Source organism: Emydura macquarii, unplaced genomic scaffold (genome assembly GCF_026122565.2).
Source record: "Emydura macquarii macquarii isolate MOO-44397 ecotype Brisbane River unplaced genomic scaffold, CSIRO-AGI_Emac_v2 contig_3305, whole genome shotgun sequence".
NCBI classification, from domain to species: domain Eukaryota; kingdom Metazoa; phylum Chordata; order Testudines; family Chelidae; genus Emydura; species Emydura macquarii.
This window is the reverse complement of record NW_027133442.1, coordinates 3,408,711-3,421,324: the sequence shown is the minus strand read 5'-3', so window position 1 is coordinate 3,421,324 and position 12,614 is coordinate 3,408,711. Positions and strand designations below refer to the sequence as shown.

The window sequence follows — 12,614 nt, the reverse complement described above, 5'->3', positions numbered from 1 at the left end:
CTACACAGACACTGCGTTACCCTAACTACATCGACATAAATCCTATGCCTCTCATGAAGGTGGAGTTATGATGTCTGTGTAGCAGGTCACTTACATCGGCAGGACAAGGCTGTAGCGTACACTGACATAATCAGGTCACCATAAGCTGCCTTATGTTGACCTAACTGTGTAGTGTAGACCAGGCCAATGGCAAATCCAATCGCAAGGACATTGACAGCTAGTAACTAGTTGGACTTCCTTAGGTCCAGCCTAAGGAGCCGGTGAAGCTCCATAGCTTACCCTGGAGGAAGAGTGAGACCCCTAGGAGTCTGGCACACTGACAGGGTTCCCCCTAGAGGGGATTCCAAAGCTGGGACCACAGCACTGATCCTGTGGATCCGTGACACCTTCTCAAAAGCTTTCTGAAAATCCAAGAACACTACATCGACTGGATCACCCTTATCCACATGCTTGTTGAGACCTTCAAAGAATTCCAACAGAATGGGAGGTCTGACTTTCCTTTACAAAAGCTGGGTTGACTCTCTCACAACAAGTCTTATTTATCTGATGCATCTCATAATTCTGTTCTTTACTATGGTTTCTTTCTACCAATTTTCTTGGTACTGAACTTAGGATCCCCAGCCTGTAATAGCCAGTATCACCTCTGGAGCCCTTTTTAAAAATCGGCATGACATTATCTACCTTTGAGTCATGTGGTACAGACACTTGTTTCAGCAACAGGTTACATACTACAGCTCCTAGTTCTACAAGTTCACATCGGAGTTCCTGCAGAACTCTTAGGTGAATCCCATCTAGTCCTGGTGACGTATTCCTGTTTCATTTATCAATTTGTTCGAAAACTTTTATTGACACATCAATGTGGCACAGTATTTCAGATTTGCCACACAAAAGAATAGCTCTGATGGGGTATCTTCCCTCAACTCCTCTGCAATGAAGACCAATGCATAGAAATAATTTAGCTTCTCTGCAACGGCCTTGTCTTCCTTGAGAGCTCCTTTAGCACCTTTGTCGTCTACATTACATCTACATGGGGATAAAAGCTCTGCAGCACAGCCACGGCCAGCCCAGGTCAGCTGACTTGGGCTTCTGGAGCTCGGGCTGTGGCGCTAAAAACTGCTGTATAAATAGGGTGACTATTTCCCAAAGGGAAAACGAGACACTGCATGAAGCTCACCTATGTCCCCCACCTGGGGCCGGCCTAAGATCCTCCTCCCCCATCTGGGGCTGGCCTGAGACACCTGGAGTCGTTGCTTGCTCAGGCTCCACCACACAGGGCTGGCATTGCTGCTTGCTCCTGCTCCAGCCCACTAGCGGTGGCGCACCTCACTTTTTTGGCAAAACAGGACATTTGTCAAAAAAGTCAGGTTGTCCAGGACAGAGCTTAAAAAGAGGACTGTGCCAACCAAAATAGGACACATGGACACCATGTGTGTAAGCTTTTGGGCTCAGGCTGGAGCCTGAGCTCTGGAATCCTCCTCCAGCCCAAGCCCAATCGTCTACACAGCAATTTTTCAGCCCCAAAGCCCAAACCCAAGGCACCTGACCTGAGCCAGATGTGGGCTTTTTATCCCCATGTAGACATAGCCCTAGCGGCCCCACTGCCTGCTTGGCAGTTTTCCTGGCTCTGAAATACTTACACTAATTCTTACAGTTAGTTTTTGAATCTTTTAGCAATTTAGAAACTTCCCCCAAATCAGATTAGCGGGAACCTTGGGGATTTTTCACCTTCCTCTGCAGCATGGGGAGCAGTTCACCTGCTTGTATCTGGGCCTGTGGCACGTAACCACTTCCCTGCCTTTGGTGCACCTTGGTCCTTCCTGTTCGCTGCCTGGCACAAAATAGTTTAGTCTCCTGAGGGCTGTAACACTTTGGTCTAATTTCAGTTGCTGGATTTAGTGTGCAGCTGCTGGTGGCCTGTGACGTCCAGGAGGTCACACTAGATGATCTGGTGGTCCCTTCTGGCCTTAAACACTATGGATATGTCTACATGGCATTTTGGAGCAAGCATTCCAGCCTGGGTCAACAGACTCTGGCTAATAGGGCTCACCCTGGTGCTCTACAAACAGGCTTATAAACAGCTCGTTGTAGTTGCAGCTTGTGTTGGAGCTCAGGCTCCGAAGCCCAATCTCTCTATCTGGAGCTGCCATCCCATGCCCCAAGATTCAGCCCACCCTCCATACACCTAGCTGGAGAGCGTGAGGCCGGCTAGCCTGAGTCTGTCGACTAGGGTGGCAAGCTCACTAAAAATTGCTTGGGCAGATGGACCTGACAACGCTAACCACAGCTCAGCGCATTCCCCCGGAACGGCTGGGCGGCCAGGCTCTGGGAGGGGGCAGGACAGGGAAGGGCAGGGCAGGGCGGCCCCGCACTGAGGCAGCCCAGCCGGGTGCCAGGGCTGGAGCTGGGGCCAGGCGCAGAGCGGAGCCCTTCGCGTGCAGAGCGAGGAGGCGAGACGCGGAGCCCGGGCTCCCGGCAGCGCGGCGCGGCGCCGCCCTTCCTCCAGCCGCGCTCCCCGCAGACTAAGGGCCGCTCCGGTCCGTACGGCCCGGGCCCCGGGGGGTCGGGTCTCGCTGCCTGGCAGGGCCGGCGGGTGCCCAGGGCCCCGCCCCCGGCAGGCACCAGCCACGTCGCGCGGCGGCTGCTCGCGCCGGCTGCGGGGGGCGCTCGCGCAAGGGAGGCTGGTCTGCGGCGCGGCCGGGCCGGGGCCGGGGCCGGGGCCGTCCCCACAGGGCCCGGGCCGGGCGCAGCAGGGTCCGCGCCCCAGCCAAGGCCGGCCCCGCGCTGGGGGCGGTGGGGTCTCGGGGCCACACCAGGGCCCGGCCCGCTGGGGGAGGGGCGGGGCCGGCCAGTTGCCAGGGGATGGTTCCGCCCGTTACCTGCTCCGGCCGCTCCCGCGCCGCTTCCGGGTCCTTGACGCATGCGTATCCCGCCCACTAGGGCCTGGCGACATGGCCCCGCCCCCTTGGAGGGGGGCCCCGCCCCTGGAGCTGCTTCAAGTACCGCGGGTGGCCCTGACCTGTGTGGGTGACCCCATGTCCCCCCATCTTCCCCTCGCCCGCTGGTGGAGTTATTAAGGCTCCAGGGGGAGCAAGCAGCATGGGGACGTGCATCACAGCCGGGTCCTGGTGGCCTTCCAGTGGCAAGCTGCGCTAGCAGTGGGTGTCCACGCACCTCCTGCACCCCTGCAGGGGGTGCATCAGCCTGGGACACCCCTGTAGGACTCTGCACCCAGGGAACTTGGTCTCTCAGCAACCAGCTGCCCATCAAAGTTCTGGTGACAGGGACGGCCTTGCCCGCACTAAGGAGCGTTAGAACCCGGCATCCAAAGCAGGCGCTAGTTCCCACACTCGGATCCCCTGTTTTACATCAACAACCAGGGAGGCCTTGGGTCCCATCTCCCTGTGTTTCCACACCTCAGCATGTTTGGATTACAATCACAGAAGGTTAGGGGTGGAAGGGACCTCAGGAGGTCATCTAGTCCAACCCTCTGCTCACAGCTAATTCATCATTGCTTCCAGGAGCAGGCGACCCCATGATCTTTGCCCCTCTATGTGCCAGGAGCTGGGAGTGGACGACAGGAATGGATCACTCAAAGATTGCCTGTTCTGTTCATTCCCTCTGAAGCACCTGGCACTGGTCCCTGGTGGAAGGCAAGATACTGGGGCTAGATGGACCATTGGTCTGACGCACCATGGCCATTCTTATCTTTGAGTTTCTCTGTAACACTTGCTTTGAGGGAATTGCATCCTTGTAATGGTTTCACTCTTAAATAACACTAGCAGCCTGAAATGCCATCTCCAAAGAAGCTTCAGATCTTGCGGTCTCATTTTTATGGTTTATACACTAAACCCATTGTCTGCGCCAGGGACCACTGTGACCTCAGAAGTAACTCAACCAATCATCATCCTTCCATTCAGGCTAATTTGCATTCTTTACTCCCATGGTAGAAATTAATCCATGATGTGCAGGAAACTCTGCATGTCAACATTTCTCACTGGTAGAGTCCTTGGTTCACAACCATCGCCGAGCCTCAAAGTTCTGGGGCTGCTTGGTAGCAAATTAAGGGACAGTTTGCCAGTACCTTCCAGCTGTTTTGCACTGCTCTGGAGTGACACAAAGCAACCAGAGCATACTGCTGGTATCCCTTCCCAAGGTGGCATCAGTGGCCTGCCATTATTTTCCCCACATGTCCATCTTGCTAAAGCCATTCTCCACATGCCTACTGTGAAGAGTTCCTTGGAGTTCTGCTTGGAGGAGCTGAAGTCCTTAAGTTACTCAACATTTGATTTCACGTGAATGGCAGTGCCATTACTAACAGAAACTGAATTGTTTTGGTTTTTCTTGCTAAAACAAAAAAAATCTTTGTCCAGGTCAAACTAAAGGTTTCAAATATCATTTCAAAATGACATTTCATTTAAAAAATGTTGGTATGGTTTGTCTCGAAAATGTCAAAACAAAACACTTCAGTGTTTCAAAAAAAAATTCAGCCAACCTGAATTCGTTAATTGTTTTGGTGCCCCTCAGAAATGCACGATTTGCCGGGGGGAAAAAAAACCACCCAGCTCTAGTTACTTAGAGGGTATTTCATAATGCTGTGACTTGGCTGGTCATTCTACACTCATTCAATTAGAGGCAACTTGCTGAGCTCCCTAAAGCAGTAATACAGCCTTCTCTCTTATATTTACAAAGCACCGTTGCTGGACTTAGCCTCCAGGAGGAAATCCTATTGTTGACTCTGGGCTCCAGAACTGGTTTTCAAGATAGGGAGGCCCGACTCTCCTAGTCCCAAAAGATACATTTTATTTTGGGATATCTCCATTGCAGGTGACCATGTTTTTTGCATGGATATTTTCCCTTTGATTCTGGGTATCACAGTTCTGGGGTTATCTGCTCCTTTAACCCCCTTCTTAGCCTCCTTAACGGCACCCACTCAGGTCTCAGGCTTCTTAGCCATCACCTCTCTCAGGCTACAGACCCATGTCTTTCCTTCCAGACCAGGGATTTAGGCTTGCAATTCACTCTGCTTATCCTAGGGGGTCTAGGGTCACCAGATAGCAAATGTGAAAAATCGGGCGGGGGCAAGGGGTAATAGGCAGTTATGTAAGAAAAAATCCCAAATATCAGGACTGTCCCTATAAAATCGGGAGGGTGGCCACGCCAGTGACAAATCTCTGCTGCAACTGAAATTTATTGTGAGAAAGGCCCAGCAGGGGGAGCATGGACCCATGCCAGTCCTCTGTAACAAAGCAGCACCACATGGCTTTCTAATCCAAGTCCCACAAGGCAGCTTCTCGATGGGAAAGAGAATGAGAGCTGCTATCTCCTCTCCAGAAGGGCAGCCCAGCAGTATGTACCATCCAGCCATAACCCAGGAGAATGCTGAGACTGTCCCCACCCTATCATCACTATGGAACATATAGTAGGTAACTGGCTGGCACCCCTATTGTCACTGCAGGCAACAGGCCAGGGGAGTGGTTATATTTCTAAGTTCAGCCCCTCCAGAGCAGCCATAACCTACAGCGGGATGCAAGCTACTGCAGCATCTCCAGCACCAGGAAACGAGGTACTTGGAAAGGGTCCAGTAACTTCAGTAGAGAGAGAACCAGCTAGTAGGCTCCTACCCACCTCCACTTCCACAGAGAACAGGATTTTTACCATGCTAGGCACAGGGGGTTAGGCTCACTTCCCTGCCAGTGGAGAGTGCTCTGGGAGAAGGGGAAGATGTGTGGACTAGGATTCCTGCAGATGTTGAAGGGATCAGAACACAGGGCAAATCCATTTAACGCTCCAGTAATTCATAAGCCCCTTCCCCCCTATGGCCCTAGGCACAGATGAGCCCAGTAGCTGGGAGTCTCCCATGGCAGCTCCATGCCCACAGCATAGGGGGTCTGAACATGCCCACAGCATCAAGGCTAGGTTCACATAAGCAGTTCACGGTTCACTCCTGCAGCTTTGCACACAACAGATGCTGTAGGACAAATGATAGCTGAGGGGCAGATTTTATTGAGGGGCAAGTCCAGGCGTTAAGCACGTACTGCTGCCGTGGGCAAGTTGACATAGCTCTTCATGGGCGGGAGTGGTCTGATCTTGCGTCCCGCCCAGCCGCCCTTGCGGTGCCATAAGCCGCTGCTTGGACGCTTCCCCAGCCAGCGGTTCCGGCCAGCTTTCCCAATGACCCGCTTGTTGTGGTCAATGTTGGAAACTCGCCCCACGGTGGCTATGCAGGTCTCCAGCACCTGCAAGGGGAAGAGAGAGGCCGTAAGCAGGAGCACGCACAGGGCAGACAGCACCCAGGGCAGGGGTGCCTGGGGAGAGTTCTTGGCCCCTCCTGCCTACGAGCCACTCTGCCTGCACACCCAACCACAGCCCAACAACTCCGTGTCTGCTCATGGAGCCCCTCCGACTGGTGGGAGGTATGGCAGGCACTGGTCTCCCTCCACTGCATTGGAGCAGGTTCTCCCACTGCTGGACCTCACCGTGGGACGGGCCAGGCTAGAGATTATTACTGAGACACAAAGACCAGAGGCTGGGGGCCAGCCAAGAAAGGGGCTTCTCCCCTAACCTACAGCAGAACTGAAAGCCAGGCCTCATCCCTGGGCAAAAGCTGCCCTCCCTGCCTCAGCTCGGTGGCTGTCCACACTGAGGATACATATCCCGGGCCATGTCTATGCTCCACAGGTCTAAGCTGCTGCAGAGCCTGTACACCCAGAGCAGACCCAGCCACAGCCCACACATTTCATCCTCTGCTGCTACTATTGCAGACTCAGTCAGCAGCCATTGCTCAGAGCCCAGGGCAGAGAGGCCTCCACACACTACCCTCATCCCCACTCTCCCCCTTCTACCTGCATGTGTCTCTTAGAAGGCAGCTGTACGATGGCCGTTCCATTCACCTTCCTCAGTAACACCCCACAGGTCCCTGCAGCAAGGAGAGGACAGGCTAGTTTATGGCTTCCTTTAGCAACCAGACCCCTGCCAGCAACCTCCCCTACCAGCAAACAAGCTAAAGCCCTCTGCAGTACCTTGTAGAGAAGTGGCTCCAGCCGATATGCACAGAGCGTTCACCTCTTCCCTTCTCACTGAAGGGGGGGCCAAAGGCCATTGGGATTTTCACATACCACAAGGAGGGAGTGTTCCACACCCAGAGGGTCTGGGACTGTGGCAAGCAGACAGCTTTGGAAGGCTCCCCCTTTCTGGCAATGCCCTGCTGGGAGCACTGCTCAGCAACTGGGACAAGGTATTAGCTCCCTCCCCAAGCAGGAGTCACTGCTGGGGGATGTCAGTCCCCACAGCTGAGGCTAAGGGAGAGCTGTATAATCAGCAAAGCAACACCAAGGACTCTCCCCAGCCTTGGGCAGAGCTGCCGGAGCAGGGACCTTGAACCAAGATGATGGAGGGCAAATGGCCAGGATACCAGCCTGGAATCAGCATTGGTTCCCTGGTACCACAGCGCCCACAGGTCACTGCATCCCCGGGGCTGGGCATACCCCCAGCCGGCCACCTCAGACCAGCACCAGAGCCAGAGAAAGCTGCTCAGTCCCCAACAGGGTGGAGTGAGAGAGGACCTAGGAAACAGCCTGCCTGGAGCTACCTGGCTCCTACTCAGTCCCATCCAGGATGCTCTCCTCAAAGAGAGGGACAAAGCCAGACCTGCAGTAGGGCTGACTGTGATCCTGGATAGGGTCCGTCTCACCTGCTGCTCGAATGTACTGTGCTCCTTTCCCAGGGTGGCTTTCCAGGTTGTTGATCAGGGTTCCCACGGGCAGAGCTCCCAAGGGGTATGCATCCCCCTCATTGGCAGAGACTGAAAGACAAAGCCCCATCGGTATGCTAGCACCAAGTCAGCTGATCACAGCGACTCCAAGGTGGCCTATGTGGGGCTTCTCCAGCTCCCAATCCCAGCGGTCTAGGGAAGACCCCGGGGTACCACCCCACAGGGAGGCCAGCACAAGCTCTGACCCTGCAGTGTAGGCTCCAGGGCAATGTCTCAGGCTTTGGGGTTCTGCCCCACCCTCAGGAGAGGCTCTCACAGCAAAATGAGAACATCTGAAGTTCCCTCAACCATCATCCAACATTTCCCCTCTGTCAGTGCCCTCCCAACCGCTCTGTAGCCCTGCATCAGCGAAGCCTGGCTGGTGTCCCAGACAGTTGGCTGTGAATGGGGGGGGTGGCCTCCTTCCACTTGACACAGTATCCAAAGCAGCTGAGTCCCAATGTAGATCCCAGGGGGAGGGTGTCCATGGAGTTGTGCTGCCCTGCCAGTGAACTTGAGCAGCTGGGCCCATGGCAGATGTTCCAAAGCTTGCAAGAGGCAGCAGTGCAGCCCCTGCCAAAGGGAGCCAGGCCCTGAGCCCTGGGATTCACCCAGCAGGTGTCTGCCTGAGCGCCTCACCCAGGCTCACCTGCCATCCTGCCTATGTGCCCTGAGTTTTTGAGGAGGTTGCCAGGCTGCATGTTCTCTGTCGCGATGATCCAGCGTTTCCGCTTGCCGCCAGCCACCAGGGCAATATCAGCCGACCTGCCACAGATAAAGAGGAGTTCAACGAGGGCACAGGAGTGTGGAGAGCCGCAAGACTGTCAGCCTCACACCTGGCTCCCACAGTGCGAGCAAGCTTCACTGTTTACCCTGGGGCCCACAGTGCCTCCCACCCCACACAGGGCACACAGAGCCATGCCCGGCCTCCCCACCACAGGGCCCCCCCGCCCCGGACACATCCCCAAGTCAAAAGCTGACCCACAGCCACTCACCTGCAGGGATCATACCGAACCTGGATCACCTTCTCCTGGAAGGGTTCTGCCTTCGCCCCAGGTTCATAGCGCAGCCGCTGGAAGTCAATCATGCGGTAGCGCTGCTTGTGTCCCCCACCGATCCCATGCACAGTGATACGACCTGCAGACAGCCAGAGTCATCCCTGAGCCGGCTCCATCCGCTCCTGGGCCCTGGAAGCATCCACCCCTCAACCCCTTCAGGAGCTGCTGATTCCAGCCCAGGTGTCCGATGTGCCGACTCCTCCGTCCACCCACACTTGCTCTGTTTATGGAAAGAAGTGCCTGGCCACACTGGGTCATTCTAACCCCCCAACAGGCTTCCTGCAGCTCACTGTCCCAGCATAGCCTAGATGCTAACAGTGCGTCCTGGGCTGCAGGCAGGAGGAGTGAGTTCCACACACAAGACAGAGCCCTGGAGAGCAGACCCTTCCTGACCCCACGGCATGGACCTTGGGCCATTAACTTCTCTGTTTCCTCTATCACTCCTCCAGATGAATGGAGTACCCTGGGTGTAACCTGGAAGTCCATTCTCCCCCTGCTGCTCCAGTCTGGCAGGCTGCAGGGAATCTGAACTATAGACGTACCTGTGTGATCGCGGCCGCCCGTTTTTTTCATGCCAATGGGTCTGGTGGTGTACTTGATCCTGCATTTCCACATGGGGTTGTTGGTGCAGAGGGCGGCTGAGGTGCTGAATCCATGGCATGCAGGGAGGAGCTGCCCCCCAAGGCAGACCAGCCTGGGATGTTGGACTATCTGGGAAATCCAAAACAAACAGCATGGAACTCAGGAGAGCTGGGGCTGGGAGTGACAGAAGACTTACAATTGAAATACCACCCTATAGGGCGAGTCTCATTCACACTGTTACAGTGGGGTGAAGGTGACAGATACCGAGCGCTGCCTAGCGCTCCCCCTGCCCCTCCAGAGACAGAGCCTCAAGCCCAAAACATAAATGTTGGCAGACCAGGGAATGTGGAGTTACAGAAATGCTGCCCATACACCCCCTCTTTACTCTGCCCCTATGGCAATAAGAACTGGGCACATCATAGCACTTTGCCCACCTCTACCCAGAGCTGCTGCCCTCTCTGTGCCCTGCACAGCTCTAGCTTCACACTCTGTCCACACAGCCCACCAGCCCCTCGTTGTGCTCTGTGAAGGGCTTGCTGCTGCTTGGCAGACAGCATCCAGGGCAACAAGACTGAGGGGGTGGTAAGATCTTGCCAGCCCCCCAGGGGACACCGTAGGGTAGGGACCAGAGGGGCACAATGCAGGTGGGAAGTGTTGCTTTAGCTCTGTTTTCCAACGGTTGTGTTCTTGCAGCAAGGGTGATGTGAGGAGGCACATTTGCCAGTTTTGGAATTCTGGGAATTGACTCCCATTGGGAGAGGCTTGGGAGCACAGGGTAGTGTTGCGCACCTGTGACCTACCTTCCACCCTAACCAAGTTCCTTTTTAATGGAATTCCTCTGGATTTTGAAGGAAGTGTGGGTCAAGGTCTCAGGTCCCCTGTTCCTTTGTGGCATTGCATGCCTGTGGCATGCGCTGAGCCTGTCTGTTCTCAGCTATGTGCAAGCTTCAGGACTTCTTATTTGAGGGGTATCTTGGGAACCCCTTGACCAAATGACCCCATATATGCATCAGACACTATCTCTGCCACTCATGTGCCACAGCAATTTTCAAGGCAATCTGCCTTGGCATGCAGATTTTAAAGCACTTTGAAACAAATTCCTCTAACCAGAAAGCCTGCTGCAACCTCGCCTGTGGACTTGGGGCTGCCCCTTCATAGCTGCAACAGAGAAATCGACAGCCCCAAACGGCTCCTGCCTTTGGCCTAGCTTGGGAGCAGCTCAGCCACTCAAGACAAGAGAGGGCAGATCAGACTAAGCTTGCAGTGGCCACCTCTGCTGTCCTCTCCCCCCGCCCAGTTTGAGGGCATTGGCAACTGGCCTCAACTAGGATTCCAGCTCCACCAGAGGAGAGGAGCGATGTCCAAGTCTCACATGGAGCAGGCACAGCCAGTACCAGGGGGCTGGCCAGACTCTGGCCCAGGGAAGCCCTGGCAGAGGATGCTGATTCTGCACAGTGCAATCGGGTGCCAGAGTCCCCTGGCGGAGCCTCCCTGGGTAATACACTAGCAAGTGTTCCTCTCACCTAGCACAGGCCCTACACTGGAGAAACAGCCTCCCCGACAGCGCGCACAGCTCAGTTCCAGACTGTCCTAATGGCAGGCAACCCCCAGGCTGGGCTCCAGCATGCGCACAGACAAGCCTCTCCTCTGGGAGGAGCTGTGCTGGTCCCCCTTCTCTTTCCCCCCAATGTTTCCCTCGCATTATCCACACTCCGGGACACAAAATCCCAAAAGCTACTTGCTTGCTCCCTCTCCCAGCTGCAGAAGCAGCTCCCTACAAGAAGTCTATGGAAACCAGTTTCCCCAGCAGCCAGACCTCCCACAGCACCAGAGCCACCAACAAGGCTGTACCCTCTCCCCATCAGCACCCCAGCCTTTGGGAGCAAATGCCAGCTACGCCTCCCTTCCTGCAATCCAGCTCACAGGGCCACCAGCTTCCATCCACTTGTTTTATGGCCACCAGCCAAGCCACTCACTCCTGAGTCTTGTCTCTATCCTTTCCCTTCCCCTGCCCTCCACACTCCAACCTCCCCCAGTCTCATAGTCTCCCCCACGCCTATCACAGAATAGTCATACTGTGCACACTGGCAGCCCAAGAACTGGGAGATCCGCCCAGTGCTCCCCTGGGCTCCCTCTTTGCTACACACACTCCTGCACCTGTTTCAAACCAGGTGACAAGCTCTCGGGGGCAGGGGCTGTGCGTGTGCAGTACTCAGCACGACAGGGCCCCAATCCTGAGTCGGGGCTCCGGGCTCTACTGCAATACACCTGCAATACAACACAATCAGTACCAGAGCTGGAAGGAAAGAGATGGGCCTTGGCTGGCTCTGGGGCACACTCAGCCCAGCTGCCTGGTTACCAGGCTGGAGATTCAGCACAGGAAACAGGGCTCATCTCCAGTCCCCTCAGCTCTCCAGCCAGACTGGCTCCTCTGGAGGGCAAGGCCCTCTCAGGGTGGAAGCTGCGGCTGCACAAACACCACACTCCAAGGAGAGGGCAGCAAGGCAGAGGGACAAGGAACAGGGGGATCTGCCAGCGACCCCAGCCTGGGAGCCCCTGGTGAGGCCCAGAAACATGCAACGGGTCGCTGGGGCAAACTCGGCCCCCTGCCCTACCCACTCCGCCCACCCCCGCCCCAGACAGGCTGCATGGGACATGCTCCCCCTCCCTCGATCCGTGGAAGGGCTGCACTGCAGGCCGGCCCGGTAGGTACCTGGGGGAGGCTCGGGGCAGAAGACAGCAGCAGGGCCCCGAAGGCCCGAGTCAGGCTTGACACAACCATGCTGGCTGGCTGGCTGGGGAGAGAGCAGAGACAGGCGGGTCAGCGACCAGCAGTCATGGGGACCAGGCTCCCTCCCCCCACAGCACGAGGACGCCTCGCCTCGCGCCCCCCCTCCAGCACGGGGGGAGCGGAAGGCCCGGCCTTGCCTTACCCTCAGCACGGCACCGCCCCCCCACTCCTCCCGACTCTGGGCACGCGCGCGCCGGGCGCGGGGCGGATCCTGGTCCTGCCGCCACAGGCCAGGCAGCGGCTGGCGGTGCTCGGCGCAGGCGCAGAGAGAGGAGTGGGACCCGGACCGAGCGGACTGCCGAGAGCGGCCAGCCAGGGACCGCGCCCCAACCCCAGAACCAAGGCGTCCTGATTTCCAGCCCGCGCCCCTCACAGAGCCAGGGACAGAACCAGGCACCCATGCCCTAATTCCTCCTCACCTCCATTCCTCTCC

The 12,614-nt window shown here is 56.2% G+C and overlaps 2 protein-coding genes across 4 annotated transcripts in view; both read right to left on the bottom strand.

Annotated features, from left to right (window-relative positions):
- The window catches only part of CUL7 (cullin 7), a 29,325-nt gene extending 26,435 nt beyond the window's left edge, over positions 1 to 2,890 (bottom strand). For all 3 annotated transcript variants that reach the window (XM_067532908.1, XM_067532909.1, XM_067532910.1), the window contains exon 1: positions 2,877 to 2,890. The gene's annotated coding sequence lies outside the window, so the exon portion shown is untranslated. The remainder of the gene's footprint in view (positions 1 to 2,876) is intronic.
- Positions 2,891 to 5,983: 3,093 nt separating this feature from the next.
- Positions 5,984 to 12,364, bottom strand: MRPL2 (mitochondrial ribosomal protein L2). The gene is made up of 8 exons (XM_067532892.1): positions 12,324 to 12,364; positions 12,104 to 12,181; positions 9,351 to 9,519; positions 8,746 to 8,887; positions 8,400 to 8,515; positions 7,691 to 7,801; positions 6,843 to 6,916; positions 5,984 to 6,236 (listed from the first exon to the last, which is right to left on the bottom strand). Exons 2-8 carry the CDS (start codon positions 12,170 to 12,172, stop codon positions 6,024 to 6,026), a joined length of 894 nt encoding a protein of 297 aa, XP_067388993.1. The 5' UTR covers positions 12,173 to 12,181; positions 12,324 to 12,364; the 3' UTR covers positions 5,984 to 6,023.
- Between the last annotated feature and the right edge of the window lie 250 nt (positions 12,365 to 12,614).

Coding starts and splice junctions, on each gene's coding strand:
- MRPL2 (XM_067532892.1), bottom strand. CDS start 12,172: ATGGTTGTGTCAAGCCTGACTCGGGCCTTCGGGGCCCTGCTGCTGTCT. Junction 9,520..12,103: donor CTGCCCCGAGCCTCCCCCAG/GTACCTACCGGG, acceptor TGGATTTCCCAG/ATAGTCCAACATCCCAGGCT. Junction 8,516..8,745: donor GTTCGGTATGATCCCTGCAG/GTGAGTGGCTGT, acceptor TATCTGTGGCAG/GTCGGCTGATATTGCCCTGG.